The sequence below is a fragment of the Sus scrofa genome, chromosome 13, assembly GCF_000003025.6.
Source record: "Sus scrofa isolate TJ Tabasco breed Duroc chromosome 13, Sscrofa11.1, whole genome shotgun sequence".
Lineage (NCBI taxonomy): Eukaryota > Metazoa > Chordata > Mammalia > Artiodactyla > Suidae > Sus > Sus scrofa.
In genome coordinates this window covers 6,486,169-6,509,460 of record NC_010455.5, presented here as the reverse complement: position 1 = coordinate 6,509,460, position 23,292 = coordinate 6,486,169, and the positions used below count along the sequence as shown (strand labels likewise).

The window sequence follows — 23,292 nt, the reverse complement described above, 5'->3', positions numbered from 1 at the left end:
CATAGCAACAAGAGTTTGGACTCTGACATGCTAAACCCAAGTTGACATGAATAGACTTCTCATATCTCTTAATAGTGTGATAATGTGTTGATGAAACAAATAGCTCCAGATCACTGAGTGAGATTCGCAGCAAAGAGGTGGGTGTCAAGAATAGAACCAGTCTCTCAAAAATTTCAGTTCTCATCATACATATGTATAAATTACAATATATGAAGTTGTAAAAGGTAAAAATAAAATAACTTCCTAAATTCTGTAGTTTGAGAAAATGTTTAATTTTTTGTCTTATAAAAAGAATCATAACATCTTGGCAAGGGGGAATACTAAAAAAATAAACTCATCAGGAAAGTATTATTCCCAAAAATCAGTTTAAACATTGAACCAGGCCAATGATTTAGGAAAGAAAGCCACTGGACTGACAAACAGAGGTATTTGGTGGATGTAAGGGTTAATTTTATTTGTCAGCCTGACTGAGCCATGGGGTGCCTAGGCATTTGGTCAAACATTCTGGGTGTATCTTTGAGGAAGTTTCTGGATGAGATTAACATTCAAATTGGTACACTAAGTAAAGCAGATTGTCCCTAGAGTATATGGGTCTCATTCAATCAATTAACAACCTGAATAGAACAAAAAGGCTAAAAGGGAACTCTTCCTGCCTGACTATTGATCTGGGACATCAGACTTTCTGGCCTTCAGACTCAAATGAAATATAGACTCTTCTTGGGTCTTGAGCCTGTTAACTTTTGGACTAATCCAAGTTGGAAAGGAAGAAGTAAAACTATCACTGTTTGAAGATAACATGATACTATGCATAGAAAAACCTGAAGACACTACCAGAAAACTGTTAGATCTCATCAATGAATTTGGTAAAGTTGCAGGATAAAAAGTTAGTACACAGAAATCGACTGTATTTCTATATAACAATGAAAGATCAGACAGAGAAATTAGGGAAATAATCCCATTTACCATTGCATAAAAAAGAATAATATGCTTGGGAATAAACTTACCTAAAGAGACAAAAGACCTGTACTCTGAAAAATATAAGACACTGATGAAATAAATCAAAGATGGCACAAACAGATGGAAAGATATATCATGCTTTTTTGGGTTAGACGAAACAATATTGTCAAAATGACTGTACTATCCAAGGCAACCTACAGATTCAATACAATCTCTATCAAATTACCAAGGACATTCTTCAGGGAACTAGAACATAATATTTAAAATTTGTATGGAAACACAAAAGATCCCAAATATCCAAAGCAATCATGTGAAAGGAAAATGGACCAAGACTTATAGACTTATACTATTGACTTTATTGGTTTTCAAAGCTTTGGGTTTAACCTGGAACTATAACATCAGCTCTCTTGGGTCTCCAGCTTGCCAACTGCAGATCTTGTGACTCCTCAATCTCCTTAATTGCATAAGCCAATTCCTTACAAGTCTCTTTCTCTCACTCTCTGTAGAGTGTTACCTAAGACACATACATATTTTAGGCAACATATGAATAGTACAAATCTTCACAGAAATCAACTAGTGAAGATTGTACCTGAAGTGACCCTTAACCAAATGCAAAAGCAAAAATTAACAATTTTCTGGTAACTTAAAAAGAGACCTGAAATAAGAAAGTGAATAAATCTTGCTATTTAAAACAGGGGAAAAACAAACTCAGAATAGCATAAACTAAAAAAGGAAGACAAGAATTTTGGATAACATCTGAAAGAGGCTTCTGCCTTAGCCCAGTGCTTCCCATATTATTCCAAGGTATGCTAATGGAAAACAAGATGTTAACAATTATTTTTTTCATTGAAGTGATTCATGAGCAAACTCATTTAGTCAATGTAGGCTGAAAAGAAGTCAATTTATTTTCTTTGCTGCAAAAATTTGTAGAGCTTTAGTATGCTAATGACTAATGTACTTCTCTAAGAGTATGAGTTAATTTTAAGTAAAACATACCAGATGAATTTAACCACAGAGGAATTATTCTCTAAGTTTTATTTTAAATCATCTGAAAAAGAGTAAAAGTGTTCAAGTATTATATATGCTTTTGTAATTATACAAAGTAAGTGTGGCATATCTACTCCTTGGTCCTTGCAATACTATCTTATTAAGTAACCATCATAAGTGTTTTGAAAAAAAGAATATTTGATAATATAAGAAGTCCACAATTAGTAAGTGAAAACAGCAGACAGGAGACAAGACAAAAATAAAAAGCAAAATAGAAGACATAAATCTAAATATATCAATAATATTAAATATGAATGAATTAAGCAAGCTAATCAAAAGTCAAATCTTCATAGACTGAATAAAAATCAAGATTCATCTATGAAAGTGCCAAATCCCAGCCACTAGACCACCAGGGACCCAAGATCCATCTAGGAGCTGTCAACAGAAGACACACTTTAGAGTCAAAGATACAAGTAGGTTGAAAATATAAGGATGAAAAAATATGGAAATAGCAACCATAAGAAAGCTGGAAAGTCTATAGTAATATCAAACAAAATAGACCTAAAAATTTTACTAGAGATAAAAAGGAATCATTTTGTAAGGAATCATAGGTGGTCAACTGTACAGAAAATTATAAAAATTGTGTGTATATACATAACTTCAGAGCCCTAAATACATGAAGCAAAAAAAAAAAGTCAGAATTGAAGGGAGAAATAAGATAATCAATAATAATAGTTGGAGATTGCAATATCTCATTTTTAATAATTAATAGAACATCTGGGAAGATCAAAAAGGAAATAGAAAACTTGAAAATGACATACCTATCATCATAGACCAAACAGATATCTATAGAATATTTATCCAACAATAGTAAAATACAGTCTTCTCAGGCACACATTCTTCAGGTAAGACCATTTGCTATGACATTGAGTAAACCCAAATAAATTTAACAGGATTAAAATCATACGAACTGTATCCTCCAATTGTAATGGAGTGGGACTGGACATTAGTAATAAAGAAAGTTGGAAGTTCTCAAATATGTGGACATTAAATCACACATTACTAAATAACAAATGTGTCAAAGAATAATCATAGGAAAAATTAGAAAATAATTTGAGATAAATGAAAATGAAGATACAACATACTAAAGTTTATGGAATGCAGCTAGAGCAGGGTTTAGAGAGAAATTTATAGTAAGGCCTATCAGGAAAAAAGAGGAAAGATCTAAAGTCAACAACTTACTTCTACTGCAAGACACTGGAAAAAGAAGAGCAAACTAAATTCAAAGAAATAAGGAAATAATAAAAATTAGAGACTAAAACAATGAGATAGAGAATAGAAATGAAGAAAAACATTGTTTTTTGGAAAATATCACCAGAATTGACAAAGCATCACCTAAATAAGAAGAGAAGACTCAAGTTACCAAAATCAGGAATGAGAGAAGAGATATTACTACCAACACTAAAGAAATGAAAAGAAATTAGATAACTTAGATGAATTAGACAAATTTCTACAAAGACAAATAATCAAAACTGACTCAAGAAGAAATAGAATGTCTAAATAGGCCTATAAAAAGTAATTAAATTGGTTATCAAGAAACTTTCCACAAAGAAAAGCCTAGAACCATATGGCTTCACTGGTGAATTATACTAAATCTTTAAAGTAGAATTAGTAGCAATTCTTCACAAACTCTTTCAAAACACAGAAGAAGAGGGAACACTTCTCAACTAATTCTATGAGGCCAATATTACTCTGACACAAAAGTCAGATAAAAATATTCCAAGAAAAGAAAGCTGCAGACTAATAATTTATAAATACACATGCAAAAAAGAAAACACTAGTAAATTGAATCCAGCAATATATAAAAGAGATACACCATGACCAGTAAGAATTATTTTAGGAATGCAAGGTTAATTTGCCCAAATCATTGATTAACACAATACACGATATTAATAATATAAAGGACAAAAACAAACACAATATTATCTTGACTGATGCAAGGAAAAGCACTTGACAAAAATTAACAGTCTTTTGTAATAAAAACCACTCAACAAACCAGGAACATAAGGGTACTTCCTCAACACACACAAAAAAGAGAATTTATGAAAAAAACCACAGTTAACACCACACTCAATGGTAAAGGACTGAAAGATTTCTTTCCCAAGAGTAGGCATAAGACAAGGATGTTTCTTTCCACTTCTATTCAGTGTTGTTCTAGCCAAGGTGATTAGGGAAGTAAAGGTAATAAAAGGCATTTAAATTATAAAGGAAAAAAAATAAAAGTATCTCTACTTTTAGATGACATGATCTTATATAAAAATTCCCCAAGAATCTACCTCAAAAATATTAGGCCTATTTAAAAAAAGTTTGGTAACATTGCAAGATACAAGATCATCATGCAAAAATCAGTTGTACTTCTGTGCATTATAAATGAATAATCCAAAAACAAATTAAGAAAATTCCATTTACAATAGTATCAAAAATAATAGAACTCTTAGGAATAAGTTTAACCAAGGAAGTGAAAGACTTGTGCACTGAAAACTACAAAATATTGTTGAAAAAAATTTAAAAAGATTTGGATAGACACATAGATCAACAGACTAGAATTGAGAGTTGAGACATAAACCCTCACATGAAAATGGCAAGTTGAGTCTCACAAGAATGCTAAGACCATTCGATGGGGAAGAAAAAATAATGTTTTTAACAAATGGTGTAACAACTGGACATCCACATGAAAAAATTAGATAAGGATGGACCCATATATCATGCCATTTATAAAAATTAACTCAAAAATAGATAAAAGACCTAAATGTAGGAGCTCATACTATAAAACTCTTAGAAAAAAACAGAGAAATCTTTATGACCTTGGGATAGGCAGTGGTTTAGTAGATGTGACCTCAAAATCACAAAGAATAAAAGAAAAAGCAGATTTACTGGATATCACAAAAATTAATACTGTTGTACCTCATAGAAGAATATTAATAAAATGGCAGGACAACTTGAATGGGAGAAGAAAACTGTACGTCATAACTTGTTATCTTGAATACAGAAAGAACACTTAAAACTCTGTAATAAATAGTCTAATTTTACAATAGGAGCATCTGAATGGATAGTTCTCCAAAGAATATTGGCCATATACAAATGACCAATAAACATTATTAGCTATCTGGGAAATGCAAATGAAAACAAAGAGCCACAACCTCATGCACACTAAAATGGTTATAATTTAAAAATCAGATAATTACAAATAAAAAGTTTTGGCAAGGAAATAGAGAACCTGGGACCTTCATATTCTGCTAAGTGTAAAATGCTTTTGCTGCTTTGAAAAACACTGCTGGCAGTACCTTAAATATTTACACACAGAGTTATCGGCAATTTTTTTTTTGCTTTTTAGGGCCACACCCAAGGCATACGGAAGTTCCCAGGCAAGGGCTCCAATTGGAGCTGTAGCTGCCAGCCTACACCACAGCCACAGCAACACCAGATCACAGCTGCATCTGTGACCTATACCACAGTTCACAGCAATGCTGGATCCTTAACACTGAGTGACGCCAGGGATGGAACCGGCAACCTCATGATTCCTAGTCGGATTTGTTTCTGTTGTGCCACGATGGGTACTCCAAGTTACCAGCAATTCTCTACTCAAGTGAAATAACAATATGTCCATACAAAACCTTGTGTGAATATTTTATGAATGTTTATAGTAGCACTATTCATACCAGCCAAAAAGCAGTTACAACACATATGCTCCTCAAACAATGAGTGAATAAACAAAATGTACTATATCTATACAATGAAATATTATTTGGTGATAAAAAGGAATGAAGGTTTTGGATTGTTATGTTTTCATTTCCACAAATGTCCACTGACAGAAGAATGGATAAAGAAGATGTGGTACATATATATACAATGGAATACTACTCAGCCATTAAAAATAATGAAATAATGCCATTTGCAGCAACATGGATGGACTAGAGATTAAGATAATAAGTAACTCAGACACATATCATGTGACATTGCTTATATGTGGAATCTAAAAAAATTGATACACATGAACTTATTTATAGAGCAGAAATAGACTCACAGACATAGAAAACAAACTATGGTTACCAAAGGGGGAGGGAAGGGGAAAGGAGAAAATCAGGAGTTTGAGGTTAACATATAGACAATACTACATATAAAATAGATAATTAGCAGGGACCTACTGTATAGCAGATGGAACAATACTCAATATCTTGTAACAACCTATAATGGAAAATAATCTGAAAAAAATTATATGCACACACAAAACATATGTATTTATGTATATATGTATACATATGTACATAAACACACACACATATATAAAAGGAATCACTTTGTTGTACACCTGAATCTAAAACAACATTGTGAATCAACTATATTCAATTAAAGAGAGAGAGAGAGAAGGAAAAAAAAATACAAAAAACAAAACAAACAAAAGAAAAGGAATAAAGTACTGGTATGCCACAATGTGAAAGGGAAATCTTGAAAACATTAGGTAAGTGAAAAAAGCCAGTCACAAAGGAGCATAGGGTCCATGTTGTATGATTCCATCTACACAAAATGTCCAGAGTAGGCAAATCTATAGGCATAGAATGTAAATTAGTGGTTGCCTGAGGCTGAGAGAAGGGGGAGCTCCTGGCATTAGGGTGATGGCTATGTGTGGCACAAAGTTTCTTTGTGTGGTAAGGAAGTGTTTTAAAATTTATTATGGTGATGGATGCAGAAGTCTGTGAGTATACTAAAAGCCTTCAAATTGTACACTTTAAATTGATGAATTATATGACATGGTGATTATATCTAAATAAAGTTGTTTAAAAAAAGGAGTTAATAGGGAGTTCCCTTCATGGCTCAGTGTGTAACGAACCCAACTAGAATCCATGAGGATGAGGATTTGATCCCTGGGCCTTGCTTAGTGGGTTAAGAATCCAGTATTGCTGTGAGCTGTGGTGTAGATCACAGATGCAGCTCAGATCCCATGTTGCAGTGGCTATGGCATAGGCCAGTGTCTCTAGCTCTGGTTCGACCCCTAGACTGGGAACTTCCATATGCTGCAGGTACAGCCTTAAAAAGCAAAAAAAAAAAAAAAAAAAAAAAAAAAGGAGTTAATAAATAGTATGAGAGTCTTTCTGGGTCATCCATATTTTAGAAATGAGAACACTCTCTGAGCCTTACCTACCAACCTTTTCAGAAGTGGAGCCTTTGACTTACATGGCCCATGGCCCCCACAGTGATGTTTGGTTGTTATTTTAAAAAATATTTCCTCGGAATTTTACTATTTCTCTGCTGTAAAGCAATGGCAATGTTTTCAAAAGTGTTCTAATATTAGCAGCTGCCCTACATCTTTTAAGCTCTTTTAACTGTTCCATGAATGTAGGCTGTTACCAGTGGTATTCTTTTTCTGATTTTTGGTCCTGTATTTAGCCAGCTGATCATGAACTCTACACATCAATGAACAATTTCTTTATATCTTAAATATTTGAGCAAATATCAGAATGGGGACGACTTGTGCAGTGCCCTCCAGACTACAGAGTGCTCAGCATGCCTCACCTGCACTGGGGACTGCCCTTGTGGGTGCAGTTATTACCCAGCCGTGCTGCCCACATTTTTTATGAATTCCTCCTGTGCTTACTTCTGACCAAAGAATAGAATAAAGGAATCAAATGATCACATATGTGAGTAGTAGGAAACAGGTGAAATGGAAAAGTAAGTCTTGGCCTTTGAAAGTCAGACTTTTTTTTCTATATAAATATTACTTTGTAGGAGATATGAGGAAAAAACAACAGGTGATTAGAACATGGTAATTTTACAATTTGAAGTCAATTTGTATTTTTATTCTGCCTATCTTAGTGGGTTTTCATGCACTACCCAAAGAGCCAAAACTATGTATAAATTAAATTATGTGTAAAAAATAAGATATTTTTAACTTAAGCCTAAACCATGAAGAAATCAGATAGTTTTCTATAAGGGAAAACTAATTCATTAGGGAAGGATAATCGGACCACTGATATCTTATTTTGCCCTTTTTATTTCAATATATGATGAGATAAGATTTATGTCATCTCACTAGAAAAGCAATCATGAATAAAGAATCACACTGGGGAAATATTTTGTTTTTCAAGTGGTTATCCATTTTATGCATCTACCATTGGCTCATATTGTGAAAGGAAAATCATGTAGGGTGTGAATTTACAGCTGTAACTTGAAAAAATTATCTACATTCCAAAACGTATAGCTATAAACACAATTTTTCCTCCCAGACTAATCACTAACTCCAGTATTTGAGCTAAGAGATCGGTCAGTCAGTTCTTAAAACCATTAAATAATCTCATATGTGAGGGAAAATAATTTAAATAGTGTTCATGGGTGATTTCATCTGAGAACAACATCTGAAAGGAAATAGTTTATTTGTAAAACAGAAACAAACTTACAAATTTTGAAATCAAACTTATGGTTACCAAAGAGGAAATCTTGGAGGGGGGTATAAATTGGGAGGATGGGATTAACAGATACAGAACTGCTATATATAAAATAGGTAACTAACAAAGACCTACTTTACAGCACAGGGAGGTCTACTCAGTGTTCTGCAATAACCTATACGGGAAAAAAGAACAGATATACGTATGTATAACTGATTTACTTTGCTGTACATCTGACACTAACACAATGCTGTAAGGCAACCATACTCTAATTTTTTTTTTTTTCTTTTTAAGGCTGCAACAGTAGCACGTGGAAGTTCCAAGGCTAGGGATCATATTGGAACTGCAGCTGCTGGCCTATACCAGTTACAGCAACAATGGATCTGAGCCACATTTGTGACCTACCCTGCAGCTTGCAGCAATGCCAGATCCTTAACTCACTGAACAAGGCCAGGGATTGAACCCGCATCCTCAAGGATACTATGTCATGTTCTTAATACCCTGAGCCACAAGAGGAACTCCCAATAATTTTTTTTAAAAGTTAATGTCCAAAACAAACAAAAAGAAAACAATAATAAAGTGTTCTTAAGCAACATACACACAAAAGTTGATGTCCAGGTTTCCAATAGAGTATTGTGTTTGTTCTTTTTTTTTTTTTTTTTTTTTTTTGGTGTGTTTATAACAAGGGATTTTGTGGGTGATCCCTGTATGGCCAAGTCCTTGTGACTTATATAACTTCAACCCCGTTAGTTTTTCTGCTACTATTTTGTTAGTCTGCCCTTTGCCCTGCTTACATTGTTCATCTTTTTTTTTTTTTTTTTTGGCCGTACCCACAGCATGTGGAGGTTCCCTGGCCAGGGGTGGAACCCCTGCTACAGCACCAACCCAAGCCCTTACAGTGACAACATTAGATCCTTAACCTGCTGTGCCACAAGAGAACTCTCCACCTATGTCTTGTTAGGAACAATCTCACTTCTGGAGAGTACAGGCTCAGAGGAGAGATGGCAGTGAAACACAAATTTTCACCAAGCTGGTGGAACACAGGTTTAAAAAAAAAATCCATGGACTTCATGACAAGCTGCCTAATTTTCCCTTACTATAGACAATTGGAAAATGATTATGATTATATGAATTTCATTTTCCTCACATCTCATCATTATCATCCCTTGGTTACATCTGCCACCAAGATTTCATCAAAGAATCTAAAACTTGAGCCCTATTACCCCATTTTGCCTGCTCACTGTACTTGGCTTAGGTCTACCCTGAAGGTCACTAAAGACAGAACTTCCTGCCTAATCCTGTCTGAAGGATTTTCCAGTCTCCTCTGCAGGTAAGCCTACAGTTAAGCCTTCAGGAACCACCTTCAACTCCTTTTGCTCCTCTAATGGAAGAACAATTCTCAGCAGTCCCATGCAGTCTCTCAGTGGCTCCAGCAGGATGGAGCCTCAATTACCTAAAGAGCTACCTCACTAATACACCCTTATTTATTTGCATTCCTTTCCTCTCTGTCTTATTTCTCTACTCCTTCATCTTGCTTCCTGGATCACCTCCCAAAGAAACTATTTGTATCCAAATCATTGTCTCATATGATTTTTCTTTAATTTTTTGGGGGGGCATCCAAATTAAGACTGTGGTTCAGAAATTACTTTCTCTATTTATATGAAATATCCAGAAAAGACAAATTTATAGAAACAGAAAATAGATAAGTGGTTGCCTAGGGCTGGATGTGGGCATAGGTTTTAATCATAAATGAGTGTGAGAGATTTTGTTAGGGAGGTAAAAATATTCTAAAATTTGTATGGTAATGGTTGATCCATTCAGTAAAGTTATTAAAAGTCATTAAATTGTACACTTGAAATGGATGAATTTTATGATATGTACAGTATACTTGAATAAAGTTGTTTAAAAAATTATCTTATTTTACAGAGAGAGATGGTAAAATCTAAAGAGGTAAATTGCTCAAAGTTACACAGCAAACTTAGGCCAGAGAAAAGAACAGAATTTGCAGGCCATTTGATCACATTGAGTCATTACTTTTGATTCACCTATGGATTAATGATCTTGCTTTGCCTCGTTAAAAATGAGAGCACATGAAAAAAGTGAAAAAGTACCCATTAAACCAAATATCAATATATTTATGAAACTAATTATAATGATCATTTAGCTGGTGCTTCCTCTATGTTAAGTGATTTACCTAGATTATCTCTTTTAAGTCCACAGATGGGTGGGACGGAAACAAATCTGACTAGTGTCTATGACAACGCAGGTTCAATCCCTGGCTTCACTTAGTGGGTTAAGGACCCAGCATTGCCACTATTAGCTGTGGTGTAGGTCACAGACATGGCCTAGTTCCTGGGTTGCTGTGGCTATGGTGTAGGCCGGTGGCTACAGCTCCGATTAGATCCCTAGCCTAGAAACCTCCATATGCCACAGGTGTGGTCCTAAAAAGACCAAAAAAAAAAAAAAAAGTTCACAGATGGGCTATAAGGTAAGCATAATTGCTATCTCTTTGTTATACATGGGAAATAGAGCTTGGGAGACGGTAAGTGACTAATATTACTAACATGAGGCTGAGTGGGAATTCATCCACATTTATTTATTACCAGACACCAGAGTGGCTATTTGCAATGACTATGTTATACTGCTTCTGCTGGTGACAAGGATTTATTTATATCCCCTTTCCACTCCCACAAATGACCAAAGAAAGGAAAACTCCATACCTCACTGTTAAGTTTGTTTATCTGCTGCTTGGTCTCCTCTGCTTTGATGAAGAGGACGGCAGCTCCAATCTCCGGGTCTGAAAAGTGACACACACAAAAAACGAGTCTTTCAGGAATAAACTGCATATTCGAGGATTGGGACAATTGGAACAGAGAAGGAAGCCCACGTGACCTTAACCTTTCCTGATGTTTGTGCCCTGTACATTCTGTCTCTCTAGTATTCCTCTGATGGCTCCGACAGACTCTTTGGAACTAGGCACACATTATGGTGGTGACCGTGACCCACACACTTATTGGACGTGTCCATGGTAAATCTCCCCCTCCCCCAAACACCATCACTACCATGTGCCCAGATGGTTCTTTTCTTTGACCATTTTCTAAAAATACATCACAGCCAGTGCCCAATCCATAGAAAAGGGATGTTCTTTTCCTGCTCTCTTTCCTTTCCAAATTTTGATTCCTGTGTTCACAAGGGCATTTTCCTCCCACTTCTCATCTCCATTACAGGCTTTCTGTCTCCTCCTATGTTGCTCTAAAAGGTTATTTCTCCCATTTCCTGGTTCCCTCCACTTTTTCTCTACCTTACTTTTACAAATATATTCTTATCAGTCAGGAGCAGAAGCACAGATGACTCATTGCATGCTGGAGTGGAAAGGATTTGATCTATATCTAATTCAAGTATATATATATCATGATATGACTGTATAATTCTGGTCAATTATAGGTAGAAAACTTGTTTGTGGGAGAAAAATGTCACTTGGAACAATCTGAAGTGGCAGGATACTAAAAGCTCATTTTGCAGAGCTATTCTACAAAATTAATCCATTGATTCAGTGAATGATAAGAGAGCACCCACAATAAGCTAGGCCAGGCCTCCTTCAGAGGAGACAGAAGTGAATAAAGAAAATATATTGACCCTCATCAAGCTTTCATTCTATCAGTGAAAAGAGACATTTAAAAAGCAATTATGGAAGTTCCCATTGTGGCTCACGGAGACAAACCTGATTAGTATCCAGTCCCTGGCCCTGCTCAGTGGGTTAAAGGTGTTGCCATGAGCTGTTGTGTAGGTGGCAGACACCCCTCAGATCTGGTGTAGCCATGGCTGTGGCTGTGGCATGGGCCAGCAGCTGTAGCTCCAACTCGCCCCTTAGCCTGGGAACCTCCATATGACACAGGTGCAGCCCTAAAAAAAAAAAAAAAAAAAAAAAATAGCAATTATGCAGTAGATTTGGATTTCATACAAAGGGCAGTAGGAACCCATCTCAGGAATTTAAGCATAGGATTAGAGTAATAAGAATAAATGTGTATTTTTTTTTATAAAAGTCCCCACTGTATGGAGACAAGTGTAAAAGGAAAGAGGAGACTTTGGTAGCAATGCATGCAAGAGATGAAAATGGCAAAGAAAAGGTGGTGGCAGTAAGGATAGAAAATCTTAGAACTAAGAAATATTTAGGAGATAGAGTCAAGAACACTTGTTTTTTGAATGGATGAGTGTTGGAGTAGATGTTGGGAAAAGGGAGGAGGAGGCTAAGGGGGTGGCAGGGCTTGGTGAAATTCTGTGAACCAACAAGGAAAACTTCCACATGGGACCTACTATCAGATTCCACGGCAAATATACCTGTTTGACTAAAACTATGATTTCTGTGCCTCTTGCCCCAAGCAGAGCAATGTCAGCACATGTTAATTCCATTAAACGAGTGAATCAGAATTGTTGATTAACATCTGCATTCCTCGCCTCACCTTCCCTTCTTCCATCATTGCCTTACCAAGGAGTCTTACACTTCCATTTCCCCAGAAGATGACGAATGGTGAGGAAGAACTGTTGATTGAGATAGAATACTGGTATTCTACCAAATGAAGACATAACCCCAGAACCACACACTCAAGTTTTTCTTAGACTTGGCTTTGTCCATGCAAGGATTTACTAATTGGCAGGAGATCCTGACACAAGGGGAGGTTAGGGTTGGCAGGGTACCACTGGCCTTGTATTTGGTGATGGTTTTGGATTGCCTACAGCCCTTTAACACTGGTTGATTATTCTCTCTTTATCCACTATGGGTTCATCCTTTTTAGATGTTGTCCTTTCTGGCCCTTATCACATCAACAAATTCTTTTGTGGGAAATGAACCCAAGAGTGAAAGAGGAGCCTGGGCTAGGTTTAGGGGTACGCTTACATTCATTCACCATCACTAGAGAGTGATGTTTTATATAGTTCTCCATCATTTCTGACATTCTCACATACTTCTAGAGATGTCTATTCCTGATGAACGGCAAGCACAGAGCCTCTTACCAAATAAATTGGTTAAACATAACCAGCACTCCTACAATACACAACCAACACAGCACTTCCTTTGGGTAATGTTGCTTTTGTGGATTATTCTGTGTTTATGATAGGAAAACATAGTTACCCTCTGATGAAGAGCAGATGTTTGAATCTCCTGACACACCATTTTACCTGGGCTGAGAAGTAGCAGGGCATCTAGCCCGGACAGAGGAACAATTGCAAATGCTACCTTAATGACTTAGAGAAGGTGAAGAAGTGCCTGTACCAAACATGAAAAGTTATAAAGAAACAGCACCCCTCGAGAGAAGGCTAAATATAGAGCTTACCTCCGAGAGGAGGAGAAATTCTGGGCTCTGGTCTGATTGGTTCAGAGCCAAAGTCAAAAGTCTGGCTTTCTTCACTACTGTTTCCATCTTCAATTCCATCAACAATCCTGTTTAAAATAACAAGGACTGGCTAGTTGTGCATTTGTATTCATGGATTCCACTATTTCTAGAAGACAACTTGTGTTAAATTTCTAAATTCTAGATACTCTAGAACTGTGCAATCCAGTAAGATAGCCATTAGCTTCATAGGGCTATTGAGCACCTAAAATGTGGTTAATGCAAATTGAGATGTGCTGGAAGTATAAAATACTAACTTTAGTAAAAAAATGTAAATTATTTAATTAGTAATTTTTATATTTTTTACATTTGAAATGTTAATATTTGGAGCATACGGAGTCAAATAAAATACACTATTAAAGTTATTTCATGTGGAGTTCCCGTCGTGGCGCAGTGGTTAACGAATCCGACTAGGAACCATGAGGTTGCGGGTTCGGTCCCTGCCCTTGCTCAGTGGGTTAATGATCTGGCGTTGCCGTGAGCTGTGGTGTAGGTTGCAGACGCGGCTCAGATCCTGCGTTGCTGTGGCTCTGGCGTAGGCCGGTGGCTACAGCTCCGACTAGACCCCTAGCCTGGGAACCTCCATATGCCGTGGGAGTGGCCCAAGAAATAGCAACAACAACAACAACAACAACAACAACAAAAGACAAAAGACAAAAAAAAAAAAAAAAGACAAAAAAAAAAAGTTATTTCATGTATGTGTTTACTTTTTATTTATTGCTTTTTAGAGCTGAACCTGCAGCATACGGAAGTTCTCAGGCTAGGGGTCAAATTGGAGCTGCAGCTGCTGGCCTACACCACAGCCACAGTAACGTGGGATCCAAGCCTTGTCTGCAAGCTACATCACAGCTCACAGCAGTGCCAGATCTTTAACCCACTGATCGAGGCCAGGAATCAAATCAGCATCCTCATGGATACTAGTCGAGTTTGTTACCACTGAGCCATGATGGGAACTTCCTGTGTTTACTTTTTAAAAGTGTGACTACTAGAACATTTAAATTATTTGTGTAGCTCACAGTTTTAGCTCATGTTATATTTCTATTGAACAGCAGCTTCTTATCTTAGACTCTTATTTATTCTCGGACTCAAAATCTTAAGCTATAGAAGTGCTCTTACCTAAATTTATCTTAATTTACTACTCTATCCAGAATTAAAGTGTTTAACCTAACGATATCAGCACCACAGCTATAGCTTGGATAACATCCCTGGCCTGGAAACTTCCATATGCCACAGGTGTGGCCATAAAAAAGAAAAAAAGAACTCTAGCTAATCTGCTTTCCTTGGTAAATAATATCAAATTGACTCATTATTTTAAAAGATAAATTTATGTAGAAAATGTAAACATAAAGGTAACAAAGTCAGAAAAGAAGAATCATCTGTCATTTACCACTATTGTTAACATTTTGGAGTGTGTCCTCAAAATCTTTTTCTATATATAAGATAAAATACACCTTTTCATAAGTGTGGAATCAGTTGTACATAAAATTTTCTTTTCCAGCTCTGATACATTTTCTCCATATTTAAAATTTATTATTTTCATTTTAGAAAATTTTAGGAAGGAGAAGAGATAAGCAACTTACAATTTCAAATTACCATCTCCAACTGAACTCCTGAACATTTAATGTCCTCTATTTTTCACTAAGCCTTTTTTGCTTATTTTTTCCCTTAATATTATCTTTAAATGTATAAACTGTGTTCTTTGAATGAGTAATATACAGCATATAAGAAAGATCTCTTGCCTTACAAACAGAAAAACAGAATTTGAATCCATACTTCAGAACACAAACTCTGAGATTTTTGGACCTAACCTTCAAAATACTTAACACTTCTTACAACTTTACTTCCTGAAAAGGCAAAAAGTGATAGTAAATGAAAAATTACCATCTGTTTGTGTCATCTTTGGAAGCCAAAGCCATCCTGAGAAAGAAAAATGGAGCTGGAGGAATCGGGATCCCTGACTTCAGGCAATACTACAAAGTTATAGTCAACAAAACCATATAGTACTTGCACAAAAACAGAAATATAGATCAGTGGTACAGGATAGAAAGCCCAGAATTAAACACATGCACTTACAGTCAACTAATCTATGACAAAGGAGACAAGAATATACAATGGAGAAAAGACAGCTTGTTCAATAAGTGGTGCTGGGAAAACCAGACAGCTACATGTAAAAGAATGAAATTAGAACACTTCCTGATACCGTACACAAAAATAAACTCAAAATGGATTAAAGACCTAAATGTAAGGCTGGATACTATAAAACTCTTAGAGGAAAACAGGCTGAACACTCTCTGACATAAACAACAGTAAGATCCACCTCCTTAGAGTAATGACAATAAAAAGAAAAATAAATGGGACCTAATTAAACTTAAAAGTTTTTGCATAGCTAAGGATACCCTAAACAAAACAAAAAGACAACTCACAGAATGGGAGAAAACATTTGTGAATGAAGCAACTGACAAGGGATTAATCTCCAAAATTTATAAACACCTCCTGCAGCTCAATACTGAAAAAATAACCCCATCAAAAAATGGGCAGAAAATCTAAACAGACAATTCTCCAAAGAAGTCATACAGATGGCCCCCTCCCCCCAAAAAAACACATGAAAAGATGTTCGACATCACTAATTTTTAGAGAAATGCAAACCAAAGCCACTATGAGGTGTCACCTTACACCCGCCAGAATGGCCATCATCAAAAAGTCTACAAATAATAAATGCTGGAGAGGGTGTGGAGAAAAGGGAACTCTGTTACACTGTTGGTGGGAATGTAAATTTGTGCAACCACTATGGAAAACAGTGTGGAGATACCTCAAAAAACTAAAAGTAGAAATAGAAATACCGTTTGATCCAGCAATCCCACTCCTGGGCATCTATCCAAAGAAAACCATGACTTGAAAAGATACATGTACCCCAGTGTTCACTGAAGCACTATATACAATAGCTAAGACATGGAAACAACCTAAATGCCCATCGACAGAGGAGTGCATAAAGAAGATGTGGTACACATACAGATTTATGGAATATTACTCAGCCATAAAAAAGAATGAAATAATGCCATTTGCAGCAACATGGATGGACCTAGAAATTATCATGCTAAGTGAAGTTCATCAAACAGTGAGATGCAAATGTCATATGCTATCACTTATATGTAGAATCTAAAAAAAAGATACCATGAACTTCTTTGCAGAATAGATACTGACTCACAGACTTTGAAAAGCTTATGGTTTCCAAAGGTGACTGGTTGGGGGGGTGCTGGAGGGGTGGGGGTGCTGGGCTGGGGGTTTGGTATGGAAATGCTATAAAGTTGGGTCGTGATGATCATTGTACAACTATAAATGTACTAAAATTCACTGAGTTAAAAAAAGCATATTCTCACTAAAAAAGAAAAAAAAATTAGCGAGTATATGAAACTTAGGAAGCACTCGATATGTTTTTTTTTTTTTCCCGTGTCTATTTTTATTTAACTGTTTTGTATAGCCTATCCCTTTCACATTTTTTGAATCAGGATTTTTTTAACATCTCAATCATCCTTATTTGATCCTAAAATGATTTTTTAAAATTACAAATCGAACCATCCCATATTACCTACTGAAGAGACCAAAAATAAAGCTGAACTTCAGTCATCGACAATAATGAAGCAAATATTATGGGAAGTGAAAATCTGCACTTCATTTCCTTTATAATTTCCACTTGTTGCTCCATGAAACTTGGTAAGATCAGCTACTGACAGCTAACAATATGGACTTTATCTCTTCTAGTTTCATCAGACATTTATAAATTATAAAATTACAATGTAGAAATAGACATCTATAAAATAGTAGAGCTAAATGGATAAAGGCAATTTGAACATTTAATGGAGCCTTTTGAGAGTATGACTAAAACTACTTATTCTGATACTGCACGCACCTCCACATAGTGACAAAAATTGCACACAAAGTTTAAGAAAGCTGAAGCATCCAGGCTACAAATCTGTGTGGCAGAAAGGTCCAGAGGCTGAATAATTTACAAGTCAGCTTCTAGTGTGAATAAAAAGCAGCCCCTTCACCGGAGGAAAGATTACATGACATGAACGCTTACCTCGGACTGAGGTCTGGAGGTCCAGCATTATTCAAAGTTGAAAGTTGCAATTTCAAGTTCTTCTCTTTTCTTTTACTATGGTTAGGGCCTTCGGTTTCCTGTTTGGTTTTGGGGGAGTTTGAACTGGAGACTCTTATGGGTGAGTGAAATGGCACTGTTCCTGAAGCGAGCTGCTTCAAGCTTAAGCCAAGATAGCTTTTACTGCCTCCAGCCTTCTTGCTGCGTGAGGATCCCCTCGTGTAGATGGGAGAGAGGGAGGCTGTCTCCTCTTCCTCCCCCACCTCCTCTTCTTCCTCCTCATCTTCCACAATGGATGGAAGTCTCCTCTTGATGCTGCCATTTCCCTTGGGCTCTGACTAAAGCAGAGGATAATGGAGATTAGCACAGGTTGCAAAGACCTCTTGAGAGGCGGATGTCTCATGCTGCAGGTCCCATCTGAACAAAGCCCAATCCCCAAGAGACATGCTTACCTTTTAAACTGCAGACTTTGCAGGTTTTTTTGCTATTATTTATTCAGGTGTTCAGAGTCTCCCTAGTTCTGATCTTTGCTAGTTTTACTCTCTCTGCTTTCTTGGTGTTAGCCTACCACCCTCCTCTTGGTCTTTTAAACTCTCTTGGTGGGGAACCATGTGCAAGGTGCATTGTACCAGGTTTGCATCTAGCTTTTCATCAGCCTGTCATATATCCTAATATACGATGGCGTGCTTCAGGAATAAGACATTTTCAATTTTATTGCAAAATTCTGGGCCTTAACAGTGTATTTATTTATTTATTTATTCATTCATTTTTCATGTAGCCTCATCATTTTATTCTTATTGAAGTACGGTTGATGTATAACCTTATATAAGTTACAGGTGTGCAATATGGTGATTCACTATTTTTATGGGTTATATTTCATTTATAGTTATTATAAAATATTGGCTATATTTTCTGTATTGTATAATATATCCTTATAGATTTTTTGTTTGTTTGTTTGACATTTTGAAATTTTCTTTTCTGGGTTAGGGAATTACAGCCTTCCATCTTTCCACTGGCAACTTTATTTTATTTTATTTTATTTATTTTTTGGTCTTTTAGGGACACACCCACAGCACACGGAGCTTCCCAGGCCAGGGGTAGAATTGGAGCTGTAGCCTCAGGCGTACTCCACAGCCACAGCAATGCCAGATCCAAGCTGCATCTGTGACCTACAACCACAGCTCACAGCAATGCTGGATCCTAAACCCACTGAGCGAGGCCAGGGACTGAACCTGTGTCCTCATGGATAGTAGTCAGATTCATTTCCACTGAGCACAATGGGAACTCCGCATTGGCAACTTTAGATCCTATCTCTTCTGGATCCAATTTTTCTGTTTTTTTTTTTTAATTGGAGTATGGTTGCTTTATAAGTCCTTGTAGCTTATTTTATGCCTTAAAGTTTGTACATTTTAATCCCCTACCCTTTATTACCTGCCCTTTTCCTCTCCTTACTGGTAATTCTTGTTTGTTCTCTGTGAGTCCACTTCTTTTTTGTTACATTCACTAGTTTGATGTATTCCACATATTAGTGATATCATAGAGTATTTGCCTTTCTCTGACTAATTTCCATAATTTAGCATAATCGGGCCTTGATATTTTAAAGTTATAGGGTCTTTAGTGGAAGTTTCTGTGGAGATCAACCACAAAATTTCATTCTCCTTGAGAATAAAACTCTTTCCTTTTTTGGATCATAGATGGAAGATCAGAAGTGTCTTTTGCTCTCCTTTTTGGAGAGCAATAACTCGGTCGGAAATGGAGCAAACCGTTTGATCTGCTCACCTTCCTCTGCTTAGAAAAGGAAGGAGAGAGTCTTGTTAAACCTTCACATAGGGCTCTTGACTGGGTTAATTCAACCTATAAGTTTAGGAGAAGCAAGGAGAGGATGGGAAAGGACAAAGAAGGTGATGATGAATGGGCAGGACAGACATGGCAGCAAAAGCTAAGCTAATGGCCCTCAACAATCACTGTAAGAGGCTGTGTTTTGTGCTCTGCCCCAGACATGGCTGCCCTGCTCCAAAAGGTCAATTCATTTTTCCTGTGCCTCAGTTTCTTTTGAGAATACAATTATCAACAATTTCTAACAAAAAAATAAACCAAAAGACCTAAAAGTACTTTTTTTTTTTACATTTGGAAAAACATTTATTTTTTAACTTAGTAACAACAGAATAAAAAGTGTTGTCAGTTAGCCACATTATTTGAATTCTTCACCTGAAAATGATTCTAGAGTTTATCTAGAAATAAGAACTTTTAAAAATATATATATAATGATTTTTATTTTTTTCCATTATAGCTGGTTTACAGTGTTCTGTCAATTTTCTACTGTACAGCATGGTGACCCAGTTACACATACCTGTATACATTCTTTTTTCTCACATTATCATGCTCCATCATAAGTGACTAGACATAGTTCCCAGTGCTACACAGCAGGATCTCATTGCTAATCCATTCCAAAGGCAATAGTCCGCATCTATCAACCCCAAGCTACCAATCCATCCCACTTAAATGTCATGAGCTGTCGTGGTTATTACTTCATCTTTTTTCTTTTTTGGCCCCACCCATGGCCTGTGGAAGTTCCTGAGCCAGGGATTGAGCCTGTGCCACTACAGTAACAATGCCAGATCCTTAAGATCCTTAACCCCCTGTGCCAAAAGAGAACTCCATTTATTATTTCACCTTAATAAACAGTTTGTTGGTATACATGAATTTTACTATTACAATTACATATCTATATCTATCTATCTATCTATACAGCAAAAATGAACTTGAACCTGTAGTGACTGACAGGTCCCTTCTGTTTAGGCCATAGCTGTTAAGTGAAATGATCCATTCATTTATGAAGTGTTTGTTTGTTTTTGTATTTTCATCTTATGGGTCAAAAATTTCTTGAGCGAATGGAATGATTTGATCCATCTTTCCAACAATATACAACTATTTTAATTAATGGTAAAGTCACTAATTCTTTATTGAGATAGTCATGTATCTCATTTTTTTTGCTTTGGTTTTTTTTCCACAGCATTTTAAGATTCTGTGCTTTCAACAAAAGTTGGACCCATGTGGAATTGCAGAAGAACATTTGTATACTACTTTTACAGATAGAAAAATGAGTTTACCCAGCTAAAGACTCAACAGGGAAAACTTATTAGAGAAATTAAAACAGTGAGTACATTCATTCTCTAACTGGATTTCTATTTATATTTTCATGAGCAATTTAACCATTCCTTTGTTTCAAGGAGGTGCCAGTGGTTCTAATAGAACCTTCTGACTAGTAACCTATAAGACCTATTTCTTATATGTCTACAAGTTCGTTTAATTTTCAACATTTACATTTTGTCATGGAGACTTGGTGCCTTGAACAAATTGCCTAGATACTGTATTTTTGTGATCAGGGCAGCCAACATTATATACACCAAGTGTTAATCAGCCCATATGCCATCATCCAAATTTATTAAATGATTAAATACTTAGTCCTACATGCAGCCTCTGTGCAGGAGCACCAGTTACTTTCTTCAAGCCATCAGAAATAGAAGCATCTTCCTCCTTTGTGTCCTTGGATTCACCTGTATACACTGTACAAAGTCCAACCACAAATCACACAATTCTAAAAGACCTGTGACTTACTAACTACCTTAGTCAAATAATATGATTGTTTAAAGCCCTGGTTTCCTCACCTATAAATAGGCAATAGTGTGAAGAGAAAATTAGATATTAGATAATGGAAGTTGAACACTTAGTGATATGCATTGAATGTGCTTACTAAATGCTTGCCCTTGTAATGATGTGATGAAGAAGAAATTGGAAACAACATAAATGTACATCACTTAGTACATCAGGGCAGGTACTGTAGAGAGTGCAGGGAGATTTTACATAATCTCCCCTTCTCTCTTATCTTAATTAACAGAATGCTTAGCACTTGCTAAGATGTGCATTGCCCAAAGACCACCCTTTCAACTTCCTTTGCCACTTGGTTTGGCCATGAGGCTAAGTTCTGGGATGATGGTGGTGTATAAGGGGACAGGTTATAAGGAAATCTTAGGAAGATTCCTAGAAAACCAGAAGCTTCTGTCTTCCTCTTTCACATTTATTTAGTTTCTAGTCTGGAATATTGATGAAATGGGTGGATCTCCAGCAACCATCTTACAGAATGAGAAGAGGGAAGACATACATTGAGGATCATGAAACAAAAAGAGGAAATCCCCAGATCCCATTGACACTGTTATATTGCTGATCTCGGACCTTGTCCATGAGAGAAAAATAAATCTCTATTGTCTCGAAAGCCCAGTTATCCTGGTGGTTTTGAGATTATAGATGAACTTCAGCCTTAATTACACAGAAAAAAACCTTTTTTTGAAAATGAAGGATGGGAGTTCCCACTGTGACACAGTAGGTGAAGACTTTGGTTGCAGTGACTTGGGTCACTACAGAGGTGTAGGTTTGATATGTGGCCTGGGGAATTTTCATATGCCACAGGTATAGCCATAAAAAAAAAGAAAGTGAAGGATGTTATATTCTTGGAAGGGATGTTCATTTTTAGAGTGCTATTGAGGGGTAAGAAATTCAAATTGGAAAATCCAAAAGAAGGCTAAATTGCTCCTCGTGAGAAAGAAACTATAGGAAAGGTCTGGTGGAAAAGAGGTATAGTAATGAGGAAAGGTTGCCTGTTGGGAAAAGTTTAAACATAATGGCCATTTTGTTAGTTCCTGAGGAGAGATTTTGTGGCTTGAAAGAGAAAGGACAACTAGTGCCAGAGAGAAACTTGGTTGACAGCACTGAGACTCTTTGGGAGCTTAAAAAAAACTTCTCAATAGTAACCCTGTTTATTCCCCACTCTCAACCATCTTCAGTTAATTATCAATGTCTTTTGTGAAGTGTTATGTAATTAGAAGTATTCGTGTGCCTCTGTATGCATATGTGTCTGTGTGGATGCAAGTGTGTGAATGTTGGGGGGAGGTTCTGCTTCAAGAAGAGTACAGAGCAAGAAAAGGAGCTGTACATGGGGTTCCTGCCACAGGATTATTAGTCATCAAAGTCTATATAGTAAACTGTTCAGGGTAAAATGAAATTGGAGGGTTCTTAAAAGTTGGGCCTGTCTTAAAAGCTCAATACTTCTAAGATCAATACCTTGAGTCTTTGCTACTTTGGGCAGGTTTTGGTGATAAACTACTTTTTAACAATAACAATAAAGCCCTAAAATAGATACATGAATTTCATTCCTTTTATATTCCCAAACTCATGAAAGTCATTGCCACATCTCTCATGGGGAAGTGTATCAGGTGAAGTAAAAAATGAATGCATAAAAGTCCTCAAGGGGGAGATGAAGATGGATTTGTTGGAAATCCCATACATTTTATTTTATTTTACTGTATTTTTTTTTCTTTTTATACCCACACCTGCCGCATATGGAAGTTCCTAGACTAGGGGTTAAATT

At 36.3% G+C, this 23,292-nt stretch overlaps 1 protein-coding gene across 1 annotated transcript in view; it reads right to left on the bottom strand.

Annotated features, from left to right (window-relative positions):
- The window catches only part of KCNH8 (potassium voltage-gated channel subfamily H member 8), a 429,124-nt gene that overhangs the window by 24,045 nt on the left and 381,787 nt on the right, over positions 1–23,292 (bottom strand). The window contains exons 13-15 of the mRNA XM_021071363.1: positions 17,850–18,205; positions 13,715–13,821; positions 11,105–11,181 (exon numbers count right to left, since the gene is read on the bottom strand). Of these exons, the coding sequence (XP_020927022.1) occupies positions 11,105–11,181; positions 13,715–13,821; positions 17,850–18,205 (540 nt within the window). The remainder of the gene's footprint in view (positions 1–11,104; positions 11,182–13,714; positions 13,822–17,849; positions 18,206–23,292) is intronic.